Below are 12,286 nucleotides of genomic sequence, written 5' to 3' on the forward strand. Positions count from 1 at the left end.
ATTTTTCTCTTTTGTTAGATAAATTACATACTCTTTGTTCATTTATAACAAGAATTTGAGAAACCCGTCATAGCACTTAGTCCTAAAACGAGCTTTGCGCTTTCTTCTGGATATTCAGGTTGGGTGAGGTTGGGATAGAGGCCTCCTCCTGTTGGATTTCAAGAGGAGAGATAGTGGACAGATATATCATGGATATCAGATAGTGGGGTCATGTATCCCTGGAAGAAGGGGAGGCTTTCACAGTCAAAGCGGGCAGGGGACAGAATTGTCTCATATCCAAACTAGCAACAGCCTTTAACACTAAGGGAGCTCCACCCACTCCTACCAGTAGACTAGACAGATCGATCTACCCTTGCGCCCCAATATCTCGACATTTACGGTTAGTGATGTGCCGCTCCAAGACATCCATAGGGTTGCGCAAAATAAGATGACATGTTTGTTTTGTTGTAAACATTGCAGGTTTCACTGAAAGGTATAAAAGTGAACCTTTCTTCAAGGGAACAAACTATATTGCAAATACTATAAATACAAGTATATATTGCATAAGACTTTTTATGCGAGAGTTTTATATTATGACTTGCATTTCAACGCAATTTACATTTATTTATTACTCCTCCAATATATTTCAAATGCTTTTCTGATTTTAAGAATGTTTTTATCGTTTTTTTACCAGTTAAGGGCCCAGGTATTTCAACCATTACCGTGAGAGCGGAAAGTTTACAGAATGCTGCTACCTTTGAATCTGTATACGAAGCTAAAGCCACCTTCAGACATCTTCAGGAACTAGGCATCCTTATCAATGACGGCGTTGACTACACTGATACTCCTCCAGTTTAGCCTACAGCTGCTTGTCACACTGGATCTGTATGGATGGTAAATATCACCGCAGTAGCCTAACTATACCGCCTGTGTATAAGATTGTAGATTGTAATCTAACTGTACCGAATGGACAATACACATGGGGTTGAATACCGCTGAGTTAATGAATACTCGAAGTTCGAAGTTTACGTATATTTTTAATATTGTAAAATAAACATAAAAGCACCACTTATAGTTGGTAAAATAAAATAAAGTATTGCCACATTGCTGCCAAATAGATTATGAATGAACTAAAATATGATACCATGGGATGGGCCTAAATATTTCCAATGTTCTATGGATTGTACCTTCGAAATTAATAATTATTAAAACTTTAAAAACAATTTCCCTTTACGATGAACTTGTGTCACAAACGCGGGCGTCAGCATTCTTGGCTCGACAACGCAGCTGTAGTCGGAAAAGGGGAAGATTAATAGAATGGAAGTCTGAAAAACATGAATTAATTGGGCTTAAACTCAAGAAGTGAGCTCGAAGAGCGAACTGCAACTCGCCTAAAACAAAATCGCGACGGTATTAGCCATTATTTATCGAGACAACTTATAATCACAAAAAATATAAAATATGGCAAATAAAACACATTCAAGGTAAGTTACTTTACAAGTTATAATTTTTACTTTACATTACATTAAAATTAGATGTCTCGCATGAAAGGGCTAATTTATGATACGAAAATATAAATTTTTACTTACGGACAAAGCGCGCGAGGTGTTCTTTCGGTAGTGAGGTTCGCCAGCTACAAAGTTTCCGAGAGAAAAATTAATACGCGTACCAATTAGGTTATCAATCCGCCAAGAAAATTTAGTTCCAAGAACATCGGATGTAACTTATACAAACCAGTAACAAGTAACTGGGTTGCGAAAATATTTACTATATGAAGTAAAACTAAATAATGGTACATAACATTTAGAGCAGATTTACACTTACAAAATATGGATATCAGAGAATAGCCAACAATATAAACACTGAATTAACGGCTGCTCTTAATATGGGTTATGTCTTGTCACAGTAAATCTACTCTAAATCAGCTATTTATTATTCGATTTAAATAATTTTGGTTGTAATAGATTTATGATAAAGTTCTATAAAAAGTGTTATTCTTGTAATTCTTGAGAAAAATTGCACGTTTTTAAGGCTAAAAAGTTTTGATGGCCGCCATTTTGAAAATACTAAAGGTAATTTCTCGATTGTTTTTCAGTAACTGGCCTTGTTATCATCAATATTTGAGACAGATTTTAATTACTTATTTTAATTTTGAAGATATCAATTTTGTTATGAAAAACACATACAAACAGATGGGAAACTATGCATTTAATGCATGTTCATATAGTGAAATATGTCTGCCTTGACCTGAGCAATAACGTGGTATACGTTTGTCTACAGGGTTACGGGACACCCTGTATATAATGCTGACATAAATATTGTGTGTACCAACTGTAGTACCTGCTGGGATACATAATATGTTTAAAATTAACTCGGGAGTAACTCACCATAACATTTATATTGAGTGGACAAACTAACAAAATACTTCCTCTTTTATATAATCAAAAAAAATCCATCATCTATCATTTTTTTGTTATTTTAAAGATAACAAAATCTACGGTGTTAAAATATTATAGTTTACAAATTTTTGCTTTATTTTTAAGTGTGCATGGTCTAAATAAATAATAAATAAATAATTACTAAGTGAAAAATCATGTATTTTGAAGTAACATATACTGTACATTTCGAAATTCAAATATGTTCCTCGTCATATTCATATGAGCGTTATAATTTAACATTTTATTATGGTTAATATATTAACTGAACTAGATGTCATTTTTAAACGTTTATGATTTAAAACTAAATCTTTTGTAAAAATTAAATTCTTTAAATCTTTTGTTACCATTTTTCAACTTAACTGTTGCTGTTATAGACAGTTTAAATTGATTTATTCCATGCATAAATTGTACTTAAATATTTATTCCCAAAATAGTATCGCCTGCTTAAGAGAAGCAACTTTTTGTGCCACTTTGAAGCTCAGAAATTATTTTTTACAAATCACTATAAAAAAACTAAACTCAGAATTTCTAAAGTCAAGGAGAGTTTATCGAGCAATCTTAGGGGTCTGGTTACTACTATAACATTTTTTTTTATTTTCTTGTCCGAGTTTGGTTTTTACCTTCCTAATAGTGAAAAAAATCTAAAACCCATGAGAGTTTTATTTTTGCCATACAAAGAGTGTTCTCGTTGTACAATCCTTTAGATAAATACCCTACAGACAGTTTCAATTATTCCAGTAAAATATTTAGATTTCGCTCACTGGTTCGAAATTTAAAACGCACGATCTCTAGCATATTTAATTTTTTTCTTAATTTAGAGTATTCCTAATCGAAAGGGATATATTTTTCTTAATTTCATGATTAATTTTTGTGTTTTTATATGAATTAGAAGTTAGTTTAAATTTTGATAATACCCTTATACTGCCAGTTCTAATGATTAGCTTCCTAATTTATTAAGGATAGGCCAATCAATTTTTAGCCATAATGAGCAACATTTCTGTGCGAAGATCTTATAAAACAGAATAAGGAGGAAAGTGATGCAATAAAATGTTGGTGGAACTACACGGACAGGATTTGAACCTGCGCTATTTCTATCTCAGATCCAACGTCCTAGACCACGCGGCACTCGGCTGTTTCCAGTATAGCGGAATTTAAATAACTTAAACTATGTTTTAGTGTGCAAAAATCCAACACAAACCTATACGTAGAATCCCTATATTTTGAAAGTAATTTTTCAATAACAGAATATTACATAAAGAGATTTTAAATGCAGATATTTTAAATATTCTTAGTGACTAAACTTGCTTAGAACTAATTCGTATGCCACATTTTTCAACTATAGTAAAACTGCAACAATCAACTAATATTTTACATAAAATATTGAATAAAATCGTTATGAAATGAAAATTAATGTGCAATAAGCTCGTTTATCAATCAACCGCAACACATACTAGAACTGCAACATTAATCAATTACCTACTTGCATTTGCCTCGTACAGTATTTGCGAAGTATGCAGACGCAATCATACAAAGAATGCAATAATACAGAGGTACGTCTGGAGGAATAGTTCATTAAGTCTGTTACGGGGGATGTTCACCTTCAGCCAATGTAAGATAGATTTTAAGAACAGTTTTATTTATATCAAGGAACGTTTACAGCATTTTCAGATTTAAAACAAATTTAAATATGTTATATAATTCAGCTGGTTTTATATTTATGATTGTTAAACAGAAAACTGCATAAATAAATGTAAAAACAGGTATAGATCTTTTAACTCGGATGTTAAACAAATAACAGTGGCAGTATTCTATTAATAAAATAAAAGGACATATTTTATAAATATGTTTTGTTAATACCTTGTAATTGTTAATGAAGTGCATTTGTTAGGATTAGTGAATTTTATATAGTGTTAATAGTAGCTTAAAAATATAAAAACAACAATAACATAGAGAGAATGTGTTTTTTTTAAGTATCAACTTTGAGTAAAAATAATACCTCTTCTAATCTAGAAGTAATAACGTAATTCATGCATATTCTTAAACAGAGCCTATTACCTCTCTAGCTACCAAAATCCTTAGTAACTAAATCTTACAACGCTTACGAAACTGTCTTCTACTTTACATAATGATTATTTTTAAAATAAGTGTAATGACTTATATGAAATTTAAAAAATTTTGAATATCGTGGAGGGGAAATTAAGGAAAGTGCATGAATAAAACATTATATATTATCTGTTACTATTATATATATTCACACATAAACACAAATACAAACACAGACACACACCAAACAATACTGCACACCACACAACACCACACATAACAGACACATACGCGTTTGAAGCTTCCGGATCATAATATTTTATTACGAAACTGTTTTAGCATTTGAGACTGGTGGTTGTAATTTATATTATATGACAGAATTATTATATTTATACGCCCATCAATCATTTTCACGTGAAGAGTTTCATGTTATTAGTTAACTTTCAAATCTCTACATAATCTTTGTAATTTATGATGAATACTCCTTTTTGTATTATTTAATATTTAATACAAAAATCTTGCTTTGTGTATATTTTTCTTTTTCAACATGAAACTAACTAAATAAACTTTTTCATAGAGAAAGGCTTTTGGTAGTGTATGATCACATTGGTTAAAAAAGTGCTGACAGGAAAACTATTTTAAAAGGAGCAATTTTATTAGGCATGCGTAGGAAATATCAATATATACTCGGTAAAAATTATTATTACAACCTAATTCAGACGTGTCATACCATTTAAAGTCCCACCAACACTATATCTTCGAATTAAAACTAATCAAAATTTCGAATGTGGAAGATTAGCATAATTTTGTTCGAAATTAAAATCTCCATAAATTACAGAACATAGTTAACATGTTACACTATACATGTTTCTGTCTACGATGTAATGAAACACTACCTGTTTATTAAAATAAATTAAACTTGATTTTATTTGGAGAGCTCATCCTAAATTTATACTTTAATCTAGTTGAATAATTAAATTAGCTATAATCATTTTGAAGTTAAATCCCCCCTTAACAGGATACATTATTGTCTTCGCCTTCATCATCCCTCGATTTTGTCAACCCTAAACAAATAGTAACCTGATTATTAACTCATTACAATTATCGCTATGCTTCAAATTAGTCTCCAGTCTGTATTAGTCCAGATGTATTACATTTTACCAACATCATTTAACCACATTATGTTATCTTTTATAAAACAGCTACATCATTAGACGCTTCAGGCTTGGCTGTTGGGGCAAGAACAGCAAGCGACAACGTCCTCTATGATTTCATATCCGTTACGTAACCTTTTGGCTCTCCCATAGATCACTTCCTTTTTGATTTTTGAACTACATAAAACGAATGTTGCATTCTGAATAATTTGGATAGCGTTTGTTGTTAAGATTCGCTATAAGTTATAGTTTTATTTACAAATATACTATTTATGTACATTTAGAATTTAACCTAGAAACGAAACGAAGTTTTTTTGAGGCTCAGAAATATCCATGCTACATCTTAATTCTATGACGTCAGATATTACCATCTTGATTCGGTTTGAGGTGTATACCATTCAGTTATCATACATTTATACGGATGCTGGAAAAAGCAAATACGTTTTATTGTGTTATAACTGTGATATAAGTGTTCGAAAATGTTAGTGTCTTCATTTTTGACGATATATTGTGTACATCAAGGAATGAATAATAACAAACTTTGTTATCATTAATGAGAGTTATTAAATCCCCTTGTTGCCCTGTGTAAAACTAAAGTCTGGATACATAAATAAACAGAGTACGACACGGTGTGATGCAGGGAATTGGGAGGACAAGTGAAGTGGATAAAGAGCGATGGTGGGCCAGGGTAGCAACTAGGGGATGTATCATGGGGATGAATGGCGGGGTGGCGAGGTGGCACGTAGATAGATGGACTGGCGGCCGTGAACTGATGACGTCATTAATACTATCACTTCACCGTCGTTTATCAACAATCGGCTCATCGTCCTTTTTCTTGGAGTGATTACGTTACTGGACAATCCATTCTTTAGTAGGCAAGGTGTTCATTATAGTCTCCGAGTGAGTGTGCTGATTTAGTAAATTGATGAAGATTACTATAATTTAGAAGATTTATTAGACTACATCAAGTGTGTTGCTATTGTGTTGAAGTATTGATGAGTAGGGCTAATGTTCTTTTTTGTGTAAGCAAACACTATATCAAAGATCATATATAATACTTTTATTAATATTCGCTTATCTAAAATACAACAGACTTTTTTAATTTTGCAATCCAACTTAAATGTATACATTTGTATAGCTTTAGACAAATAATTTATTAAAAGATAATAGTTTTTACCGAAAACGAAAAATGTGTATTTACCGATTTAGCTACAATGCTACTCGATTGGGACACGTCATAGACACGATTTAATAATATTATCGGAAATTAAATTTGTTTACTAGCACATCTACTATTACATCTATTTCAATATCCAAGAAGTAATCAAAGAAACTACAACGCGCCTTGATAAAACATCTGTAGGCAAAAATATTTTAAATTTATTAGCTTTATGTATAAATAGTGTTATATTTCAAAACCGAATATCATAGGATATTGCGTAACATTCAGTTTTGCTATTTGCATTGATTTAATTGACACCTACCTTCGAGGGCAAATGCTCCATAGTCTACCGTGCTGTGTCTCCTAGTCCGGTGTTCCTGCCTCTAATCTCATATGTGCTCGCATGTCTATTTTGACCATGTATAATGGCACATCATATACGAAACAACGTTGTTTCCAACATATAGAGGCAACTGGAGAGGCTTCGGGTGCAATGGGATTCCAGTTTATCAAGCGCTGCTACGAGTTCAACACTAACAAATTCTTTCGATAGGTCAAGAAACACACGTAATGTGAAAACTCATCGTTCTAGCCCCTCTACAATCTTGTCAACTTGACGGCAACGTCTACTGTCGACTTGCTATCTCCGATGCCAAATCGGTCATAACAAAAAAAAATTAAAAAATTAAAAAAAGAACTAAAGCATTCTCGCTAGAAATATTTTCAGAACTATTGCTGAATTGTATTTTTAAATAAATTATAATAGGTGTCATCGTATCTTGAAACTCAAAAGAACCTCCCTACGACTTTTTAAAAAATTCAAAATTAGGTGTTCGTTGCGGTGTGATGGAAACTCTGTTTCTCTTTGCGTGTCTGTCAGAAAATTATGTTAAAGAGCTGTAATTCTGTAAATTAAAACAATTACTAAATTAAAATCCGATTCCTCTACTTTGTGTTTGAAAAAAAGTAAAACTCTAATCTTAAACAAGTATAATAGATAAGACTATGATACCGAAAAATCTACCACCTTGTTTAAACCACATAAAAGATCTATATGGAATCATACTAAAGTGAACTTGGATAGTTTGAAGCTCAAAATACCAATAAAAATTCGAATTATCTAACATTTCAAATTATGCAGTCTTTTTTACAAGTACAGGAGTGTCAGAGGATTGGTAGGAAAATTATAAATATACGAAATTTCTAATACAAATTTTAAAACTATCTAAGTTCAAACATATGTCTTAGATGTTTAAATTAGTTCCTAACAATGTCAATCTTTATAGTGTAGACTTTGAAACCATACAGTTATTTTTATATTTTTCCGACCTTTGTTATTTAGTAGGTCTTCATACAAGACAACCCAGCTGACGGTGTGGATGGGGTGGTTTTATTACCTGGCACATCCTCGGCGTCAGCACATATGAAACAATAAGAGGGAGCAGTACCCCTTACGTTCTCGTGGGACATTTATAACATACTATCGTTCATAAAGTGTTCTTATCACAGAGTACATTGTTTGACTTCCTCACCAAACACTTTCATTACCTCGAAAATTCAATTTGTGTTGTTGTGTGTATTGCTATAAGTTTATGTGTTTGTTAGTAGGGTTCTAGAGTGTAAATAAAAGGACCCCTGTAATATGCACCGTGATCTCCATGTGAATATGTATCAGGCCGTATCATTAACACCCCTTTAGACTCCAGATTTATTGAATCTAACACAACAGAGCTTGTTGCTTGATGACATATACGAAAATAGTATTGCATATTGTAAGACGCTTGCTCGATGTAATAATCAAAACTCTAAGTTGGCTTTAACCAAATAAAATACTGCATAACGTTTAACACGTTTATTTTATTTAAATATCGAGTATGGAGTATTAATTAGAACTGGACACATTTATTTTTCTATAAATCAAGTTTTATTTTAAACAACCATTTTTATCTTCTGGTACTAAAATCAATAATCTCAAAACCTAAAAATCTCAAACAAACAGAAAAATCATTTCAAAAACTGTATGTATTCAGTTTATTGTTCAAGGCAGTAGAACCTTGCAAACTTTATAAGTAAAAATTGTTCTTCTTCACTTTTGGTCTTTTATGTGTCTTCCAAGTAAAATAATATGTTTAAAAACTTATATCATATTGGTTAAAACTAAAAAACCTTTGAGGTTAACTCGCTTCGTCTCGGACCTAAACGGAAATTTCTTTTTATATAAATACATTTAGTATATGTTTTGCAGATAATAAGTTAGGCATTGGTAAGTTCCGTAAAAATTATACAGCCATATTTTATATTTCTAAGATATATCTAAATATTGCAGTCAGTAGACTCTTTAATTCAGTGGGTTTTTCGTCTGAATGACCTAAAAGTTCTGTTATAATTGTAATGTCACATGTTGTAATTGTTTACTCTTAAGTTTTTAATAAGATACTGTATACCTAGAACTCATTTCAACTATATATTGAATACAACACAGTTAAGCAAGCCGTTACAACTCCTAAAGACTTGGCTCAATACGTTTTGAATCCGAAAACCTCAAAGTCCAGAAGCCGAGGGCCAATTTGCATTGAATACTCACAACCTAGTTTTTCTTGAAATCGACAGAGAAATCTCCGCCACCAGTCAGCTGTGCTAGTTTTGATAATTAATGATCTAAATATGAGGGTATTAAAAGAAATTAAAATAGGAAACGATAATTTGTAATACATCATATATTTCTTCACATAACACATTTAAAACCAACTGCCATACACAGAAACGATTATTAAATCCGTGTCAGCTAACCATATATGTGGTGTTATTCAAAAAGAGGACCGGTTTTGAAATGGCTTGAAAATTTTCGCTTGTCGGTTAGTAACAATTTGTTACCTCGTTTCTCTTTCAGGGAACATTCCGACTGCTGGCACAGCTGATATCTCTTTGTTCATGCACGCTGTGTCCAACCATAGAGAAGTTTACTTGTACGCAACGAGTGTTAATCATCAAAATATCTTCTTTTGTTCTTGCATGATGTGTCCAACCATAGAGAAGTTTACTTGTACGTAACGAGTGTTAATCATCAAAATATCTTCTTTTGTTCTTGCATGATGTGTCCAACCATAGAGAAGTTTACTTGTACGCAACGAGTGTTAATCATCAAAATATCTTCTTTTGTTCTTGCATGATGTGTCCAACCATAGAGAAGTTTACTTGTACGTAACGAGCGTTAATCATCAAAATATCTTCTTTTGTTCTTGCATGATGTGTCCAACCATAGAGAAGTTTACTTGTACGTAACGAGCGTTAATCATCAAAATATCATCATCAGAGTGGAGTGAGTTGTGATGCTACTGTCAGGCGACACTCTAGGGCGGACATATCGCGGACTCATGAAAAATATCTTTGAGACGGATCCTGGACGTCATCGTTCTGGCCGAACTGAGTAGACATTGCGTTGGTTCGTGACAGTGTGGCTGTTAGCCCACCGATATTATTACGTCGTCATTCTTTACACTTGGCTCTAAGATGTTCTTGTATACGGATAATTCTTCAGTACGATCTCAAATATCACTCCTATATAATTCAGTTGACACAACATTTTAAAATGGCAGATCACCAGAAGAGACGACAGTTTGTTTACTGGGTATTGAGAAAACAGCAGGAGGATGATACCTTATAAAGAAAATCATCGTCAGTGATGGAACGCTCTCCCACTTAATAAACAGAACTACGCTTATCTGGGGTTCAGAAAACCTCTCACATGATTAAAGATAGGGAAATGTATGCCAGCAAAACATTAGTAACTTAAAGGATGAATTTCGACGGAATGCAGGCAAAATGGAAATGTAAACTTGTCGTGCAGTCATAGTGAAGAGATTTGTTCCGTGCCAGTGCAGTAGAGGAGGCCACATCCACGGAATTATTTTTCATACGTAAATTAGATATAAATTTATTAATGTATTTATTTTAAGTGTACTATTAAGATGAATCTCTTAATTGTATACATCAAAACCAACGATCATTTTTAATCACCCTTTACAAACCTTTAAGGTGTTGAATTTCATTCCCCTTATCTAGTTTTCTGATATTGTCATATTTTTTCATTATGTATGAAAAAAACATGAGATTATTTTAAACTTATATATTCACAGTTTTTGTCATCGATTATGTTTTGTTTGTTAGTATTTCTTCAGAGGTGGATCCAAGCATAATAGAAAATTCAAAATACGTATCTAACGCATTGAGGTTATAAGTGGGCCTTAGGCACATATCTCTCAATGTAGACATATACAAATACAAACACAAACAATGAATAAATAAGTTTAAGGAGTGCTCTACCAATAATTATATAAATTTTATTCATTTACAATGAGAATCATTGATAGTGATTTCACGAAGCATTGTGTTTTATGATATTGATTTATTAAATTGTATGTTGATGATATTAAAAGTGTGTAATTTCACATGAAAATATCAACCAAATAATGAAATTCGACTATAAATAATCAAGAAGAATTTAAGATGGGTCAAAATTTAAAACGTAATAACACCTTGGTAGGTAACGGTGATTTAGAACGTGCGTGGCAACAATTCCGTGCCTGTCGGCCTGTAACTGCAGTGTCTTGTTGATTTAGCAGCTGTTTGGTATTCTGTCCTCTACACTCCGTCAGCTAGCACTCTTACACTATCTACTGTACATTTTTTCTAATAAATGTATATATTTGAATCCAGTGTACAGTGAAATTCTTATTGTTTTATATATTTAACCTAAGTTTAGTAACCTAATACTTCGCAAACTATCTTATAAATTATATTTCATTTGTTTAATCTGAGCTGTACTAGTAAACATCAATTTACATGTAATATTAACAAACTCTGAAAGCACACATCCATAGATATGACGCATTAATGTTACTTTAAAAAGACTTGAGCATACTAATAACCTAAATGATGGCCTTCAGTTGTTTTAAATACTCTCTGTAAAACCGATGTGCATAATAGCATAATGTGCATAATCCATAGTAATTAAAACAAGCACAATTTTTCCTGTGCTTCCATCTGTATTTAAAATTACTTAACTTTAGTAACTATGAAATAGTATGAATTTTTAGATTCCTTCTTTTAATTTTTTTGTTACTGAAGGAATAATTTATGTTTGGTAATGAAAGCGTTCGCAATTTTTAATTAAAATACTAAATCATTTGATCCATAAAGAGAAATCTTCTCAATTCTTCTATGTTAACACTACTAGTTGCCCTCACCTTCGCAAGCAGTTTCGTTTGCTTTGCATGTGGATTAGCACTTCTGGTTCAAATTCCATGTAAAATCGGTTAAATAGTTTATACGTGAAAGCGTTATATACAAACAAACTCACTTTTGCATTCATAATATTATTAAGATTACTGGACTTTGTATTATTAGACTTTGTAATAGAGTGATGTACTGGCGACCATGTAGAGTTTAGCCACATAAGAACCACTTTAGACTTCAAATATGTCTATTAACTTATTTTTATTAAAGCAATT

The 12,286-nt window shown here is 32.1% G+C and overlaps 1 protein-coding gene across 4 annotated transcripts in view; it reads left to right on the plus strand.

The window, feature by feature from the left end:
- The window catches only part of LOC124357495, a 38,197-nt gene that overhangs the window by 22,695 nt on the left and 3,216 nt on the right, over positions 1-12,286 (plus strand). For all 4 annotated transcript variants that reach the window (XR_006921952.1, XM_046809348.1, XM_046809347.1 and 1 more), the window contains exon 6: positions 674-873. Coding sequence is in view for 3 of the 4 variants with exons in the window: in XM_046809348.1 (XP_046665304.1) it covers positions 674-837 (164 nt within the window). In the remaining variant the exon portion in view is untranslated. The remainder of the gene's footprint in view (positions 1-673; positions 874-12,286) is intronic.

Source organism: Homalodisca vitripennis, chromosome 3 (genome assembly GCF_021130785.1).
Source record: "Homalodisca vitripennis isolate AUS2020 chromosome 3, UT_GWSS_2.1, whole genome shotgun sequence".
Classification (NCBI taxonomy): Eukaryota; Metazoa; Arthropoda; class Insecta; order Hemiptera; family Cicadellidae; genus Homalodisca; species Homalodisca vitripennis.